Source organism: Fragaria vesca, linkage group LG6, assembly GCF_000184155.1.
Source record: "Fragaria vesca subsp. vesca linkage group LG6, FraVesHawaii_1.0, whole genome shotgun sequence".
NCBI lineage: Eukaryota > Viridiplantae > Streptophyta > Magnoliopsida > Rosales > Rosaceae > Fragaria > Fragaria vesca.
In genome coordinates this window covers 36,759,456-36,777,723 of record NC_020496.1, presented here as the reverse complement: position 1 = coordinate 36,777,723, position 18,268 = coordinate 36,759,456, and the positions used below count along the sequence as shown (strand labels likewise).

At 38.3% G+C, this 18,268-nt stretch overlaps 4 protein-coding genes and 1 non-coding gene across 5 annotated transcripts; all 5 read left to right on the top strand.

Annotated features, from left to right (window-relative positions):
- Positions 1-7,035: 7,035 nt before the first annotated feature.
- LOC101309856 (xyloglucan glycosyltransferase 4-like) lies at positions 7,036-9,748 on the top strand. The gene is made up of 4 exons (XM_004304539.1): positions 7,036-7,859; positions 7,956-8,264; positions 8,360-8,764; positions 8,866-9,748. The coding sequence occupies exons 1-4, from the start codon at positions 7,257-7,259 to the stop codon at positions 9,499-9,501; spliced, it is 1,953 nt and encodes a 650-aa protein (XP_004304587.1). The 5' UTR covers positions 7,036-7,256; the 3' UTR covers positions 9,502-9,748.
- Positions 9,749-10,132: 384 nt separating this feature from the next.
- Positions 10,133-12,802, top strand: LOC101310144. The gene is made up of 9 exons (XM_004304540.1): positions 10,133-10,330; positions 10,676-10,834; positions 10,982-11,104; positions 11,203-11,325; positions 11,675-11,767; positions 11,863-12,006; positions 12,123-12,230; positions 12,415-12,466; positions 12,579-12,802. The coding sequence occupies exons 1-9, from the start codon at positions 10,232-10,234 to the stop codon at positions 12,608-12,610; spliced, it is 933 nt and encodes a 310-aa protein (XP_004304588.1). The 5' UTR covers positions 10,133-10,231; the 3' UTR covers positions 12,611-12,802.
- A 712-nt stretch (positions 12,803-13,514) lies between these two features.
- LOC101309568 lies at positions 13,515-15,071 on the top strand. Its single transcript, XM_004304538.1, has 4 exons — positions 13,515-13,858; positions 13,948-14,001; positions 14,099-14,158; positions 14,822-15,071. The coding sequence occupies exons 1-4, from the start codon at positions 13,568-13,570 to the stop codon at positions 14,948-14,950; spliced, it is 534 nt and encodes a 177-aa protein (XP_004304586.1). The 5' UTR covers positions 13,515-13,567; the 3' UTR covers positions 14,951-15,071.
- Positions 15,072-15,788: 717 nt separating this feature from the next.
- On the top strand, positions 15,789-15,861 carry TRNAR-CCU. The gene has a single exon. It is a non-coding gene; the product is annotated as a tRNA-Arg (tRNA).
- Positions 15,862-16,880: 1,019 nt separating this feature from the next.
- On the top strand, positions 16,881-18,095 carry LOC101309276. Its single transcript, XM_004304537.1, has 4 exons — positions 16,881-16,992; positions 17,107-17,148; positions 17,229-17,481; positions 17,735-18,095. Exons 1-4 carry the CDS (start codon positions 16,936-16,938, stop codon positions 17,917-17,919), a joined length of 537 nt encoding a protein of 178 aa, XP_004304585.1. The 5' UTR covers positions 16,881-16,935; the 3' UTR covers positions 17,920-18,095.
- The last annotated feature ends 173 nt before the right edge of the window (positions 18,096-18,268 follow it).

The window sequence follows — 18,268 nt, the reverse complement described above, 5'->3', positions numbered from 1 at the left end:
TACAACACCCCCAAATGCGAAACCATTTTTTCTAGGGCTGAGCTGGCAGAGAGAGAGAATCAAAAAACAAGAGAGAGATTTGGGGGATTTGGGATCGAGAGGAGAGGAAGAAGAAGAGGGAGAAGGGATTGGGAATCGAGAGATTTGGGGCGGGTAAGTCGCGATGAGGGAGAGATTTGGTAACGCAAAGACCCAACGGTGAACGAGAGAGAGAGAGAGAGAGAGAAATGGGTTTGGGGCCAAGAAATTGCCAGTGTTTGCCAAGGTAATGGTTGATGGGGACGACTTGAACGGTGTCGTTTCGGGGAGGTGTCTGTTTTAAGTAAAATTTTTGGCATGTGTTTGTTTGTTTTTTTTTTTTTTTGGTTTTGGGGTGAAATAAATTTCTGGGGGTGCCCCGATTCCTCGTTCAGTTTAATTGAATGTACTTTCTGGTGTTCTGACATTGCTAAATTCTATGTAGATATAATTTGTTTAATTTTTTTCGTTTCTTTTTTTGTTTTTTGGTACTGTTACTATATTTAAAGGTTGGTGTGTAGATGTGAAAATGTAACTACTAACTAAATGGGTAAAATAATTTTGGTAAATAGGTAACTATGGTAACTGAAAATGTAAATGTGGTGGTGAATGAATATCATTTCTATGTTAGTTATGAAATGTATGTCTTAGTGAACACCCTTAATGATGGTTCACTGCCTAACTCATCATCGGTAGGGGGGGGGTACTTCTCTCTTGTTAGTTCTTGGAAAGTTTCAAGTTTAGTTATTGGCTAACACATCATTAGCATGTCTAAATGACATGTAACATAGCATCATTTTTGCGGATTTTGATTATGGTGTATTCAGAGGCAATCCAAAAGCATAAATATAAACTTTGAAATGAAAGAATAAGTGTTTCTCTAACATAGCTAGGATTTCGTTCCATTCTTCTGGTTTGGTACTTATTAGAGCTATGAATCTACCTAGCCAGGGACGTTGCCCCGATCGCTTTCTCGTTTTCATAAGAGTCTCATAATTAACCTTCGTGGAGTTTTCATTATTCAACGAGAAAGTTGTTGTTTGTGTAGTTATTCAGAGGTTTAATATGGGTTATTGTGGTTTCAATAGTTTGATATACTCGAGTTATATATATGTCTCATATAGATGTAATGAACATTTAAATCCGGCTTTTACATCGGATTGCAAACTCAAGCCCATACACGAGCTTGTACACCGCACCCACTGGAATATTTTCCGGTGAACCACATAACCGACTTAGATCTCCGTCCAATCACAACCGTTGAATCAATTCCTCACCCCTTAAATCAGTGAACACGATACCTCCATGACATAACATGTAACATGTATGTTTGACAAATCCAGCCATCACAAACACAAAGGTCTTTGTTCTCTCCCTCTATCTACCTCTAGGTCGATGATTCCATCTCTCTTATTGGTCACCCTCAAACCAAACTTCACAAAAGAATCGTAGCACCCCAGTCAGCCAGCCACCTCTCATCTAATTCATCACATGGATTGTCCTTTTCTCCCATACAGTGATATGATTATGATCGATGAATGATGCTGATGTTGCTAGGTTTAGTGTTTAGTGTTTATATTAAGCAAAATCCCAGAGAGAAAAAAAACCCTAAAGCTATAGCTCGCATTACAGTCCAAACCGCTCAGAGTCGTCGACGCTGACAGCCGGAAAACGACTGCTTTCGGTTGGGTGGTTTTAGGGTTTATATATAAAAAAGGGACTTCTGAAAGCTACGTTTGCAGAAAATAAACCCAGCAATGTTGCATCTGATTTTGACCGGGGAAATTATTGTTTTATTGAACCCCAACAAACTCGTCATCTCGTTTCAGGGAAATGGCAATGGCCCGGTGGTTTGATTAGGGTTTTTTCTTCTTCTTTCTTTTCTTTTTGATTTTGCCGTGGACTGATTTGGCTACACAATGTGGCCTATCTGTGATGAATGCGACACATCTAAATCATCACAATCGGTTTCACAATCAAAACAATGTAAGAGAGGAAAACAACAAACATATGTGCACACGTAAATGGGTATTTATGTGTTTATCGGTTCTTGATTTTCAGTCGTAACCAATTTTGATCGTACAAGTTACATGCAGCTTGCTTTTATATGTATAACTATCCCCGGCCTAGCTTCTTGATTAGTTAATTTGACATGACTTGTGACAGTCTTGTTGCTTAATGGACTAATTGAATTGATCAGGGTTCTAGAACAGCTCAATTCCAATGCAATAAAACTGTTTGTAGTCTTTGTACCATGACTACACTTGTTACATAGTTGGTACCGACTTAGGCAAATTAACTCATTTTCGTTCTCATGTACGCAATTTTATTTTAAAAAGTTTCATATTGTCTTATTAAGAATCGTTTGAGTTTATTTATTTTTGTTTCTAATCGATAAGATTAGCATTGAGTTATCAGAAATTTGACAATTTTATACCAAAATCGAACCATACAAAAGACCTTATCTTGCCCAATATATATCGTGTTTTATACAACAATATTCTTAAACGATGATGCAGTCAATATCAATGGGTAATATATCTTTATGCAAAATGACTCTATACCAGTAGAGTATATCATGGCCAGCATTCTGGTCCATGCATGCTCATCTCCTTCCTAAATCTATACGGCTATACCTAACCTATGAATAAACTAAAGCCATGAGAGAATCAATGAATTCATGTTTCTAATTAAGTTTCGAAGGCCGGCATTGAAATTACTTTGTTTCTTTCAGGGGTTTGCTGTCCAATTAGATTTGGGTTCTTATTTGTTTGTCATTTAAAAACTTCCATTGCATTCTGCACCATGGTTCATGCCCATTCAGATCGATTTCAAAGTACATCAGATTCATTAACATAGCTGATAGCATATAATATGATATCAATCTCAATCTTATGATAATATAGCTGATAGCTAGGTCAGGATTCAAGAACGAAATCCGAGATCGAATACGTATTTCTGGTACCAAATAATAAACTTTTCTTAAGAGTTAAGAGTCAATGCAATAGAAAGGGCAATGTCATAGGAACTTATTAATCGTGCAAACCAAACAAAACCAAACAAAACAAAACCATGTATCTTGCATATATTGACGTAGAAATATTAAAAATTACATCAAGCCGTTTAATTCAAAACACAAGCTTCAATTGTTGAAAAAACTGGGGAAGATTTTCAAGTGGGACTTTGAAATAATTGTAGAAAGATTGAGATGGCATGGAATGGGCCGGTGAGGGTTTAAACTGAAAAGGACAGGAAGATGGTGGAGGGCATATGAATAGATTGCTGGGATAATAGTGGTAGACACGGCACTGCTTTATGTTGCTGGCTTAATCACAGTGCTCTCTGGATGTTTCATCTTATGTGGTAAACATAGCTTTCACAATCTTAACAATCACGATTCATCAAACAACTCTCTTTGTCTGGTTCGAGTCTTTGCCAGCTCCAGCTGCATGTTTTTCTTCAAGTCGGTCTTTAAGTCTAAACTTTGGTGGCCGGACTCTTGGGCCTTGTGGAAGACCCCTATTTGATTTGCTTTAGATATTAAGGTTGGCATCCCCCTTTCCCTTGGCTAATAAGCCCATCACAGAGACACATCTATTATTGATTAATGATGGCTGATAATACGCAGCATAATCTCGGCCATCCGGTTACTAGCTGATCACAGCACATCAGTATATTGATAGAAGCAAGACCACGCAATCCCACAGTCCAAATCCTGAATATGGTAACACGGCGCCTTCGTAAGATCACAAATCTCACATTTCTTTTAATTTTCTCTCCTCAATCGTCTAGGACTAAAATAAAAACACAATCACACACAGTGGCGGATGCATGCATAGACTAAATTTTTTGCTTTACCTTGATTATATATATAGGTTTAGTTATAGGATCCGGATTCTCTGCTTGGATTTAAGTTGTTTGTATCTACTTGGATGTCTTATAATCATTAGATGAAGTAATGATGACATAAGCTAGATTGTTCCGAAAGTTAGAAGTCGTCCAAGCAAATCCAAACAACATAAATTTAAGTAGAAAAGTCAAATTCTTAGTTATAGACAAACAAGCAAAAATGGCAGAAAATGGGCAAACCATATAAATTTGGGGAAGAAGACGTGAATTCCATACATTTTTTTTTTCTTATTACAAATCAAAACGATGTTCTAACGTCGCTCCATAAGAAAAAAAACTATGATGCAAAACGCATAGTCCAAATAGGACGGGTTCAATTATAATTTATAAACATCATAGTTCGTCGTCTTAATTTTTCTTTGAACGTTACTACTTAGCTTAAGACTTGCCTTAGTTGATGAAAATTCTTGGATTCGCCACTGATCACACATATCCTCTCACCTCATAAGGACGCAACCAAAATGCAATTGTATCATTTGTGTTTTTGTATGCTCAAATGTCCAATGGATCCAACTAGAGCAAGGATAAAAGAAGTCTAATCAAAGGCCCAACTGTAGAAAGAAAGAAAGAAAGAAAGAAGAAGCTAGATCAGTTTCTCGATAAGATATGACAATCTTCATCTCTGAACTAAGCCGAACTCAACAATATTTGTAGTTTGGTTTGTACAATGCAAGTCTTATCATGATAAAGTTAAGTTTAGTGAACTCAATGTATCAACAGTGACGAATAGCATGTGTTTTTATCGATTACTAGCTCGACCTGTCGATGGATGTACTCACGTACATGATTCTGATAGATATTGTACTCATCTGTATGTAATGGATGGTAGCCAATGAAGTTGTATGTGTAGCTTTCAGTCTGTTGCAAACACTTGAATGTGTTATGTGTGTGACTAGGTCCTGTGTTATTCGCGAAAGTTTAATTAGTACATATATCAACCAAGAAATTCTCCCGATCGAGTATCATGATCTAAAATGTTGTACGTTGTATTTGATGAATAATTGCTCGACATGTATCTTGTATTGTTAATGATGAGCTAGTTCACACATGCAACAAGTTACTGGAAGTTCAACATACGTACATTGTTGCGATGTAAAGTAATGATATAAATATATAGTAATTTTTGTTTTAATAGTCACACATATTTGGGAGTAAGAAGATGGTGCATATCACTAAACTTATATACGATGATGGCATGGATCAGAGACTCAGATCCGAAGGGATTGTTTGTTTATGATTAACTAGTTGGGAACCTGAGAAAAATATAAATCGGCTTGCCTGGATTAGTCTGCATCTTAAAGCAATTCACGCCAATGATTAATATGGCTCATGCAAGATGCAACGTCGGAAATACAATCTTAGGGAATCGCGCACATGAAGCATACTAATTATATTTGTTCTTGCCGGACGTCAGATCGATGATGTATATTTTAAAGGAGACGAGAGATCGATGCAATTAACGAATGATGTATATGTTTTTTATAGAGACCAATCCCAGTCCGCTAATTAAGGTCGCAGCAGCATGCAGTACTACTACTACTACCCCAGTCGATTCTCTGCATAGAATAATTCCAGCTCCCTCACATGGAACTTATTTGCAGTAGTAGTACTAGCTCGTGAAATGGCAAGCATAAGCAATAGTGATCACATCGATGTGATTCTGCCGGACAACATTCCATGTTGGTAGTCCTCGAAAACCATCCTCTGCTGCATCACTGCAGGATCGATCTTCTGGTTTAGCTAAGGTTGCAGTGCCCTAGCTAAATCGATCTGTTTACTCCACCAGAAAGAGCCTGCAGTTGTTTTGGCTGAGATTGGGACTTTGCAGGGAGCTAGCTAGCATGCACATATATGAGCCATCAAACATGACTAATCAATTTCCTCATTTTCATTTCATATATATCTCCACCGCTAATCTAAATCAGAATTAGTACGAGTGCGAAGTCAAATGACGACGTCTCCATATATATCAGAGATCAAATTGCTTTCACAGCCATATCATGCATCAGAGTAAGGAATAAGTTATATAGTCTCTGCTGCTACAGGGTCCAAGAATAACGCAGTAACGTGCGCCTTAGGTTTGACTTCTCTCAAACTCTGTGACTCTGTATATATGATTTTTCTGTACACGTTTTCCAGACCTATCTATCACAGTTGATGCATGCATGTTTTGACATCCATCAATGAAAATGAATAAGCAAATATGTCGAATAATTGGGATTACTCGTTGATCAGCTACAATATGAACATCCAGACTCTCTGGAAGTCGATCTGGAACGTTCCCAATTTTTTTAACGTTTTAGTGTTTTACAAATCCTCGTTATGTATTTGTATAATTTAGAAATATTGTATTTTCTTGACTATTTTGAAAATGTTTGATTTTTAAAATAACTTATTACGCACTTTATTCGTATAAACTATAATTTAACTCTTATTTGGGACATCAAAAGCTGTGTTAGGTTTTATATATTGTAATTAAGATACTAATTCAATCATATCAACATATATATAAATACATCGAATAAACGGTGATCAATTCTCTATCCAAATATCGAAAAACAAAAAACAGAAACATAAAAATACGCGCTCCGTTATACATTTTCTACATATATAACTGAAGAAAATAAGCGGAGAAAAAAGGGTCTCAGCTCACTCCTTGTTGCTGATTGTGATTTTCAACGACGATTTACTTCCCATTGTGACAGACTGACAGTTATAGCGCCGGCGAGAAGGACAAATTCAAGAAGAACTTCTACAACTAATCAAGATTTTTATCTGGACAACTTAGATTCGTAAAAATTCCAAAAAAAGAAGGAACCGAAACTTCTGTGCAAGTGTAGGTGCCCAAATGAGTAGACAAGAGAACCTCTTTTACATGTGTGTGGGCATAGCGGATGATCTGGAACCTGGTTGTTTTATTCTTTATATTAAATTCCTTATCAGCTTACCAGACTGTGATGCATATCAAAACCAGCTGATTGTTCCTGAAGCACCACCCTGTTTACCTTTATACAATCCAAACAAATTTGACTTGCACTTTATTACTCTTTCCTGGTAATTAGCTAGTTACCATTTAATAATGATTTTGATGATGCACCTTCCATTTCTCACCACAGCCTTTATGGAATTTCTACACCTTCCTCTCTCTGCTGGATTTGTACTTCAACTGCCCAATATAAAGCCTCCAGTTCTGAGTTCATGCTCTCACTGATCTCTCTCTAAGAGATCCCAGTTTTGTTTTCAAATGGTTTATCGTTTCTAGTTCAACTTTCAGTTTCAAGATTTGATCTGGATACTGTGTTCCTTTTCTTCATTGGTTTCTCAAGAAAATGGCTCCAAACAATTCAGTTGCAGTTACAATAGAGAAGCCAAACAACTCTTTCTCAAAGACCAAGTCTTTTGAGAAGGAGAAAGCAGCCAGCACTAAACAGTTCACATGGGTTCTTCTTCTCAAAGTCAACAGAATCTTTGCTTGTCTCTCATGGCTTCCAATGGCATTCAGAAAACGCATTACCTCATCGGACATGAGCGACGAGGAGCCGAGGAATCGAGGGAAGTTGTATAGATTCATTCAAGCGTTTCTTGTTTTGTCAATTGTGGCTTTGGGAGTTGAAGTGATTGCTCATTACAAGAACTGGAATTTGAATCTGGTTCATCATCCTTGGGAGGTTCAGGGTCTGCTGCACTGGTCTTATATGGCTTGGTTGTCTTTCAGAGTTGATTATATTGCTCCTGTGGCTATATTCCTCTCTAAATTTTGCATTATACTGTTCTTGATCCAATCTCTTGATAGATTGGTTTTGTGTCTTGGATGTTTCTGGATCAAGTTCAAGAAGATAAAGCCAAGAATTGAGCCAGATGCTTATGATGTTGAAGACCCTTCTAGCTTCCCAATGGTCCTTCTTCAGATTCCCATGTGCAATGAGAGAGAGGTAATCAGAACAAACTAGGTGTACTTAATTTCTGTTATAACAAGACCTTTTGTGTTGGATTCTTATGTTGCTTTGTGTATGTTTCAATTTCTTCAGGTGTACGAACAATCCATTGCGGCCGCGTGCCAGATGGATTGGCCAAGAGACAGACTTTTGATTCAAGTTTTGGACGACTCAGACGACATAATTCTGCAGAATTTGATCCAGGACGAAATCTCGGAATGGAGTCAGAAAGGCATCAATATAATCTACAGGCATAGATTGATCAGAACAGGGTACAAAGCTGGGAATCTTAAATCTGCCATGGGTTGTGAGTATGTCAAAGACTACGAGTTTGTGGCAATTTTTGATGCTGATTTCACACCCAATCCTGATTTTCTTAAACTCACTGTTCCTCACTTCAAGGTGATTGATCGACTCATGTGACTGACTAGTATAATATGCTCTATAGATGAAGTGTTTTCTAAATTAGCCACTAACAATCTTTGAACTTTTCACAGGGAAATCCAGAATTAGGACTAGTCCAGGCTAGGTGGTCATTTGTGAACAAGGATGAGAATTTACTTACAAGGCTGCAAAACATTAACTTATGCTTCCATTTTGAAGTGGAGCAGCAAGTTAATGGTGTTTTTCTAAATTTCTTCGGGTTCAATGGAACCGCTGGAGTTTGGAGGATTAAGGCTCTGGAAGAATCAGGAGGCTGGCTAGAGAGAACAACAGTTGAAGACATGGACATTGCTGTTCGAGCACACTTGAATGGATGGAAATTCATATTCCTCAATGATGTAGAAGCCCTCTGTGAACTACCAGAGTCCTATGAAACTTACAAGAAACAGCAGCACCGTTGGCATTCGGGTCCAATGCAGCTCTTCAGATTATGCCTTCCAGCTATCTTAACTTCCAAGGTTGGTTTTTCACCTTTCATTTGTGTATACTTCAGCATTTCCAAAGTTGTCATGTTGTAAGTGTGTAACAAACTTACGATTTCTTGATTACAATTGTGCAGATATCTATATTCAAAAAGGCCAACTTGATATTTCTGTTCTTTCTTTTGAGGAAGCTAATTCTTCCCTTTTACTCATTCACATTGTTCTGTATCATACTTCCATTGACCATGTTCATTCCTGAGGCTGAACTTCCCCTTTGGGTAATTTGCTATGTGCCCATTTTCATGTCCTTCCTAAACATTTTACCATCCCCAAAATCTTTCCCTTTCTTAGTCCCATACCTACTCTTTGAAAACACAATGTCCGTGACAAAATTCAATGCCATGGTCTCCGGTCTATTTCAACTGGGAAGTTCTTATGAGTGGGTGGTGACAAAGAAGACCGGAAGATCATCAGAATCAGATTTGTTTGCGCTTGCAGAAAGAGAATCCTCGAGTGAAGACAAGATCCTAAGGAGGAACTCCGAGTCTGGTTTAGAATTGTTGAGCAAACTCAAGGAACAAGAAGTAGCACCTCCCAAGAAGAAGAAGAAAAATGGGATCTACAGAAAAGAGCTTGCTCTTGCTTTCCTCCTACTCACAGCATCAGCAAGAAGTTTCCTATCAGCTCATGGAGTTCACTTCTATTTCTTGCTTTTCCAAGGCTTGTCCTTTCTTGTTGTAGGCTTGGACTTAATAGGTGAGCAGGTTAGCTAAAAGCTTCAAACAAAGCGTCAATTGCCCACAGTTATTCTTTGATAGATATATGTTGAACTGTAAGAGACATATTTCAAGCTCTTTGGTGTTCAAAGTTGGATTCAATTACATGTAGACACAGTTACCATTTTCCCATATGAAATAGAAGGTAATATGCATGATATAAATATCTAGTTAATTGTACAATGATATTTGTAACCAGTGAAAATAATGACAATCTTTATAACAAAATTTCAGTTATCTTTCCATTGCTGTATGAACTGTTACCATTAGCCTCTCACACAAGAACAACAACACCAAACAAACAGAACCAGACCAAATCACACCAATATAAAACAGAATTGGATTTTCATGAAAGGCAGCAAGGCACAATCAATGAAGGAGAAGACAAAGAATCCTTTTGTCATATGGATTGAATCTGAATTAGTTGGAGTGTTTCTGGCTGTCATATCTCATATGCAGGCATGTTACATGTCTCATGATGTCTTCATTTGGTGACAAAAGCTAAATCTTAACCTGACCTAAGAATCAAGGCATATTGGACAATTGGGCTTAATCATAGTCTAAGCCCAAATCTGTACTAGCCCATAATATGCTTTTTATAGAAAACACTCTGTGATCTTCACCATTGAGGAGTCAAGTTACTCAGCCCTGAAGTAAAAGTCCAGTCAGTAGTGCAGTTGAGTTCAACTTGTTCTGGGTTCTTCAAAGTTTGAAACTTTAAGCTTCAATGGAGGAAGAGAAGGATGCCTTTTATGTTGTTCGAAAGGGAGATGTGGTTGGCATATATAAAAGCTTGAAGGATTGCCAAAACCAAGCTGGTTCATCGGTAAAGTTTTGATCTTTTAAGCCTTTTATAATTTGATCACTCTCATTGTTTTATCAATTTTTGATTTCCCATTTGATTATATTACTGGGTCTTGTTTATTTTGTTGAAATAACTATGCCCTTTCGTTCTAGCATGCAACTGAAATTTACTGCTACATTGTATTGTTGTGCCGTTGTGGTGTTCATTATGTAGAAGAGAATGGATTCTGGTGGTGGGTATAGAGTACCTCCCTGATTTTTTATGAGATACTATGCTACTGGAAAATGTTATTAGATGAAAACTGGTTTTTCTAAGAACTTGATGAGTTGATGGAGGATTACATATGAGGTTTGGTTATGTTTTTAGGTATGCAATCCTTCTGTAAGTGTGTTTAAAGGGTATGGTTTGCCTAAGGAGGCCGAGGAGTACCTTGTCTCGCATGGGCTTAAGAATGCTTCATATACTATCAGTGCCAGTGATGTGAAAGATGGTCTGTTTGGAAGCCTTGTTGCTTGTCCTTACCAGGTTTGAATTGATGATTTCATGTGTTCTAGTTTCTGTTTGGGTATCTGTTATTTTCATGGCATGTGGCGTGGAACTAGTTGCATATGATATTAAATCTTTTGTTTGGTTCCTCATTGTATAATTTGGTTTTTTATTATAATCTTTCAGCAGCCAGCATCTTCTATGGTTAATTCAGGGTTCAAAATTGCACCTGATCAGCTTACACGAAAGAGAATGCCGGATGTGATAAATTCAGGTGTCAATGACCCTCCACAAAAGAGATCACTGGATGTAAGTATCATATGCTACATGGAACTTTTGTAGTATGATAGAAGATCTTCTATTTGGTTACTCATTGTATGATTCGGGTTTTTATTATAATTTTTCAGCAGCCAGCGTCTTCTATGGTTAATTCTGGCTTCAAAATTGCACCTCATCAGCTTACGCGAATGAGATTGCCGGATGTGGTAAATTCAGGTGTCAATGACCCTCCACAGAGGACATTGCCGGATGTAAGTATCTTATGCTACATGGAAATTTTGTTCTGGCCAGATTGGCATGAAAATCCAGATACCTTCAGTTTGGCTGGATTATGGAGTTGCGTTGATCACTTGTTTATTGTATTTATTCTGCAAATGATGTTTTTTGGCTTCCAGTTTTTCTTCACATAAGCATTTTAAAGCTGATCATTGTAATCGAACTCGAATTATTCTACTACTGGTGTAAGTTGCCTTGTGTCACCACCACTAAGATCACAATTTCGTATTTTATGATCAACACCGAAGACCTATGTCTAGTGTCGTGATTATGGTCATGTGAAGTGGATTTCTTAATATATGCCTCGTCTATGTCTTCATCCAGCAATCCTGCATACTTGAGTTTGATGGAGCTTCAAAAGGAAATCCTGGATTATCTGGTGCAGGAGCTGTACTTCGTGCTGAAGATGGGAGTGTTGTATGTGGAGTTCATGAAAACATTGTGAATTTTTTTTGATATATATTTTTGTTTTTGTAAAAATGGATCTCTTCATAACATTGGGGTTACTATAGTTGCACCGGCTGCGGGAAGGCGTGGGCATTGCAACAAATAACGTCGCTGAATATCGAGCTGTAATTCTAGGATTGAAATATGCTCTTGAGAAAGGTTATAAGCACATTCGTGTTCAGGGAGACTCTAAACTTGTCTGCTGCCAGGTTTGTATATGTTAATGCACTTGAGTGTCCGTAATTCCCACCTTTGTTACTTGTTTGATAATTCACTCTTTATGTTTTATTTACGAGTTCTCTTATGAGGAATTCTGATATAACAGATTCAGGGGACCTGGAAGACAAAAAATCAGAATATGGCCGACCTGTGCCAAGTGGCCAAGCAGCTTAAGGACAAGTTTACTTCTTTTCAGATCAATCATGTTCTCAGGGTATGTATGGTTGTGTTAAAGAAATTTCTGTATGGAGAAGAGTCCAGTTGTCCAAAAAAGAATTTGACCTTGTTTTGATGTATAGCACAAACATATGACGATTATATGGTCTATGTTCATGGTTTCTACTAAATTCTTTCAAATCTCTATTTTTTTAACCTGATGTGATATGCTTACCTTGCAGGAGTTCAATGCAGATGCTGATGTTCTAGCAAACCGAGCAGTAAATCTCAGAGGTGAGTGGCTTCCAGTTCAACGAGTTCTCATGCTCATATTGATTAGAATTGAATGGTGTTATGCCTTTGTTCATATTCATTAGAATTGAGTGGATCTTATATGCTTAACCAGATGGTCAAGTTGAAGTGGAATCCCAGCAATAGTAGCTCAAATGTCCAAAAGGGGGAATTAGAGAGAATCAGAATCAGGAGTGCCTTAATATTCAGTGTGCTAAACATGTCTAATGCACTGGTTTTCTTTAGGCAAGTACACTCCTTCTCACTATGATTGCCAGGTCTATGTAAAATTTGCAGTGATCATTTTGAACCCCAAATTTGCAGTGAAATTTCTCATGTACGTCTTGTCTTGTTTTTTTATTTGTTGAGACTCACGCATATATCAATTATCGGCTAGGATTGATTCATTAGACCAATGAGTCCATACTAGGCTGTACTTCTCTGTCTGTCATGTCCAGAAATCAGAAGGATAATAAAACTAACCAAAAACAAATGGCTGCAAATTCTCAACTCTGTACTCAATCCCAACACTCGCTGTATCCCATTCCCTCAGCAATGCCTGTTCCTTTCTCCCACCTATACGTTATGAAACGTTTCCAGCTCCTTCAAGATCGGCCACACACCCACAATTTTGAGGCTAGTCGATGAAAGACACCCGTAATTCAGCTCAAGAAGAAGCTGGTGTTAGAATATTCCAATTACAAAGGTAAGTAATACAGTGCCGAGCTAACTAAACCGAATTAAAAATAAATAAATAAATAAATAAATAAATAAAACTCTTCCTAGCTACACCAAGAAAGAAGTTACTAGGCAGAATCACTGTGATTCACAGTCATGTTCATCCAGTTACCATTTGACCAAAAGATAAAATTGTTTTGTTTTCAACATTTAAATGTAAATCTAATGGTAACTAAACGTAAATATCTTTATCGGGGAAGAACACTACCGGTACTACTATATACTAGTGCAGTGAGTTATAAGGCCCAAAGACTAGGCCCAGCCTATCTTCTAGGCTATCACCTCTTTCCTCAGAGAGTAACATTCTGAACTGGTATCAGTCGAAGAAGAGAAACCAAGGAAAAGGATAGAGCTCAGCGAAAACAAATGGCTACCATTTCAGTCTCACCATTCTCACCTCTGCACCCAATCCCCACCCTCACTCATTCCCATTCCCTCTCCATTCCCATTCCTTCTCCCACTCTTTCGTTTCGAAACGTTTCCGGGTCCTTCAGGCGCTTGAGTTCAGTCAGAAACACCAGCTCCCGCAGACCCACAATTGTGAGGTCAGCCGAGGAAGACGCGCCTATTGAACCAGTCCCGGAAGAAGAAGCCGGCGCCGAGCAGCCCGTTTCGGTACCCGTTTCGCCCTCCGATACTCTCACCATGTTTTTTCAGGTACCCAGTTTGTAGATTTGTACAAAGTTTCATTCTTTATAATTAAAATCATTGTATGTGATTTATGGTTTTGGTTATTTTTTGTTAAGGCGGATGGAACTTTGAGTGATGCTGCTGTGCCTGCAGTGACAAAAGCATTAGAGGTGCATTTTTTGTTTTAGACTTGTTTGAGGGTTTTCGTTGCGATTATGGAGTGTTGGAGTTGCGGGATTTGATGTTTGTCCGTGGATTTTGTTGTAGGAAACTCAAGGTATTACCAACTTGAAGGTTGAAGTTCATGAGGGTATTGGAATTGTTGAGGTGCGTGTAGGCTATATTATTCGCGTTTGTTTTTGAATGATGGTGTTTAATCTCTAGAATAGAAGATGTAATGCTGATCTATTAATTTAAACATGCAGCAGTTATAGGTAATGGTAGTAACAGAGGGAAATATGAGCAGTAGTGCTGCATGTTTACATCTAGGATAAGTATAATGATGGTAAAAGAAAATACATATCATGCTGTTATATATGGGTTTCGGCTGCTATACACATTTATATGACATACATCAAGCCGTGAGCCGTCCGATCGTTTAGCAATTCAAAATTCAAGACGATCAGACGGCTCACGGCTTGATGTATGCTATATACATATGTATAGTAGAAAAGTCTGTTATATATGAGCAAGTTCCATCATAGTCGAATACTTGATTTACTTAAGCTGTTATATATGTACTTTTTCTTGTTTTTCAATTCCCATTATTCGCATTTCCTGTGAATGATTTGTCCTTAGGAATAGAAGTAATATTCACATAAACACTCGTGGAAAATGTGTTATCGAGAATAAGTAACTTCTGTTGTATGTTTGAATAGTTGGCCTACTTTATCTGTGTTATACTGTGATCATGCCTTTCGGTGTCCTATTCTGTGTAAATCACCTCTTGATTTCAATGGGAGAACTAATGACCTTTTATCTTTTCTCCAGCTGAAAAAGCAGACAACAGTACAAGCTACCGGGGTTGCTTCCAGTTTAGTTGAGGCCATACAGAGTTCAGGATTCAAGCTACAGACGTTGAATTTGAGTTTTGAGGAAGAAGAGGAAATTGCTGTATAGAACTTGTATGCTTGTCTACTAGTATATATGCAATTCAACCGATAAAAGAACAAGAAGTGTATCATCGAAGCTTTGTTGCGAATGACTCAATTGTTTGTAGTTAGTGAGGGTCAAATTTTCCTAATAGTGATAGGCTGCCATTTCCGAGTCTTGTTCAGTTTGTATCAAAGACTAAGAGGATAAACAATATCACATTCACAGATCCTGAGATGTTTTGTATAATGCAAAGTCTACTGTTTTTGCTTAGTGACTGTACTTTTAACTTTGTAAATTTGCATTGATGCTCTAGATTTCTTTCTTGTATGCTGTCCATAACAACACCATGATAAGGGCATGCATGCCTAATGCCTTTCATTCTAACACTAACCAAACCCAGGATGCTCAGACTGGCCAGAACAATATATTGCTGGCCTTGGGTTTACAATGTACCTAAAAAGTTTACAGCTTTGGACTGTAGAGGCAAGCTGAGGACAAAGGACAGCTGTGTGAGTGTAAAAGCAATGTCTGTTGAAGTAAGCATGTCTGTAGCACAGTCTGGGGCTTATCTAAAAGTATGGGGGAGAAAGCTGAAAGGCTGAAACCATGAACACGCTTGCTTGTTTACTGAGCTGGGAGTCTGATAGTGATTGGTGCCCAATTGTCACAATAATTTCATCCGTATAAAGATTAGGTTGGTGCTTTCTTTACTGGCGAACTGCAGAGATAGTATGATGTCTTTGCCTCGATCGACTAAATTGATCCCGATGGGTCCTTGGAGTGTTTCTCCATGGAATCAATGTGCTTAAATCTCAATTTATGATTTACCTATACAAAAATATAAGAACTTACACCACAACAAGCGCCTGTAGCTCAGTGGATAGAGCGTCTGTTTCCTAAGCAGAAAGTCGTAGGTTCGACCCCTACCTGGCGCGGTTTATCGTCTGTTTTTATTCATTCTTGTTTATTGTTTGTTTTTATTCATTCTTTTTGCGATTTTGAGCTTCCAGTTCATACAATACAATACAATCTGATATGATTTGTGTAGTCAAGGACACTAAGACAAAGGCAGGCTGAAAAAACAGATTGATTAAGATCTCTCTCTGACATTTCCATACCAAACACGTTTTCCACTGAGGTACCCAATTTTGGTTCAACTTCAAAATGGTATAATTCATAATCAGATGAGTATTAGTACAAAGTGTAGTGAAAAAGCATTGGGATTCCTAATGTTCTCTTTGTTAAATCACATTTCTCAGTCAGTGACCCAGAAACACCCTCCTCCGGTCCTCCCATTTGCTTCCATCTCTCATCAGTCAAACTATTCTATATATCTAGCTGAATTTTCTTATATATGCATGTCGGTGCAAATGCCAATTGAATTTTCATACAAGAAGGGAGAGGAGGCAGCTCACAACCCCAGATTGTTTTTATTTGAATACAGATATCGAAGCTACCAAACTAGGAAGGTGGACAATGAATTTTCAAGATGAGAAGGAAGAAGATGTTAGCTTTGGTTACAAGTCTGATTTCGATATGCATGAGACAGGCCTCGTGTGAAGGATCTTAGTTTATTGGTGCTGACATATGATACAAACATCTGGTATTAATTACTTAGGGATATATAGGATTATAAGGGGGACACCGTCCTTGGGTTGGGGCAGGTGGGTAAGGTTGAAACTAATTTCAAGTCATATATAGGACAGGCCAGCCTTTACTATAAGGGCAGAGTGTACTGAGTACTAGTCTTTACTGACCACTTGATCTGGTCATTCATCATCATCGCCATCGTCTGGTAAATTGAAGCTGTCAAGCACCTTCATCAGTATTTCCAGCTGTTTCCTTTTTCTTTCTTTCTTTCCTCAAGATAAATATCAGATACTGAGTTGTGAAAAATTACTATCCCTACCTTTCAGTACTACTATTTAAACCAACTTTCTTCTTCTCCTTGACTCATAAATCTTAGTTGCCTGGCTTAGTCTTATTCTTGGTTCACAGAACATCACACTATGGCTTTCAAAGCCTTCCTCCTTCTCTTGGTCACCATTCTCTTTGTTGCCACAAGGGTATGATACTCTAATCACATCTCTCTCTAGTCCTGACACTTCTCTAGCATTTTGGTTCACTTGTTATACTTGGGTTTTGTCTAAAATAATTTTTGTTGTGTATGGTCTTTGTAGGCTTCATCATCTCATGATCTTCATGAGGAACTCAAGATAAAGGTAGCGTCTTTTTCACTTTTCTTGTTCAGTACCACACTAAAGCTCCGATCTTGATTGAATTATGTGTGCTTATTTTTCAGGCTGCTTATGTCCAGAGCCAAACACCACCACCTCTGGTGACCAAGCCACCACCTACTTATGCTCCACCGCCAAAAGTGATCAAGCCACCCACTCCAGCACCACCTCTGCCCAAGCCACCAGTAGTGAAGCCACCTACTTATGCTCCTCCACCAAAAGTTATCAAGGCACCTCCACCAGCACCACCTCTGCCCAAGCCACCAGTGAAGCCTCCCACCTATGCTCCACCACTTCCCCCAGTCAAATCAAAAAAGGGTGAGTTTGTTACCTCAATTCCTCACCATGGACATGTACTGAGCTTCAAGTTCCATCCCTACTTGACTGATAACATATAGGATTGTACCACAGTGCAAATGTCCTAATTTCTAAAAGAGTAAAAGTATAGGGTTTATTTCCATGAAAATACTTGAACCTATAAGCTTTTAGTCTAAAATTTATAAAAACCTTTGATGTATCCATTTCAGTGTTCGATTGGTTTATCTGATGTTACGCTTAACATATTGGGCAGATTGCATTCCACTGTGTGAACAAAGGTGCTCTTTGCATTCGAGGAAGAGGACGTGCATGAGGGCTTGCATGACATGCTGTGACCGCTGCAAATGTGTGCCTCCGGGAACTTCCGGCAACCGGGAAAGATGCGGCAAGTGCTACACTGACATGACCACCCACGGCAACAGATCCAAGTGCCCTTAGAGTAGTAGTAATCCAACTTTTTTCTCTCTTGGAGGGCTTGTAATGTGTAGTACTGCCTAAGCAACTATGGATGTAATTAATAAGTGTGTTTGTGAGAGAGATGCGAAAAATGTAATGGTTTTCCAGCTACTTCCCTGCTGCATCAATTCAATGGCCATTTAGTGTTTTTTCTACAAGACTCCAGATCCTTTCATTCAATCAATACCATCTATGATCCATGTCTCAAATTTCCCTGTGAGCTAGCAAACCTGGACTAACTTTCAAGCCCATAAACTAGAACTAAAGAGATACTGGCTCATTGCCCATTGGCCTGTCAACAGATTAACAGATGGGCCTAAAGCCCTTTCCT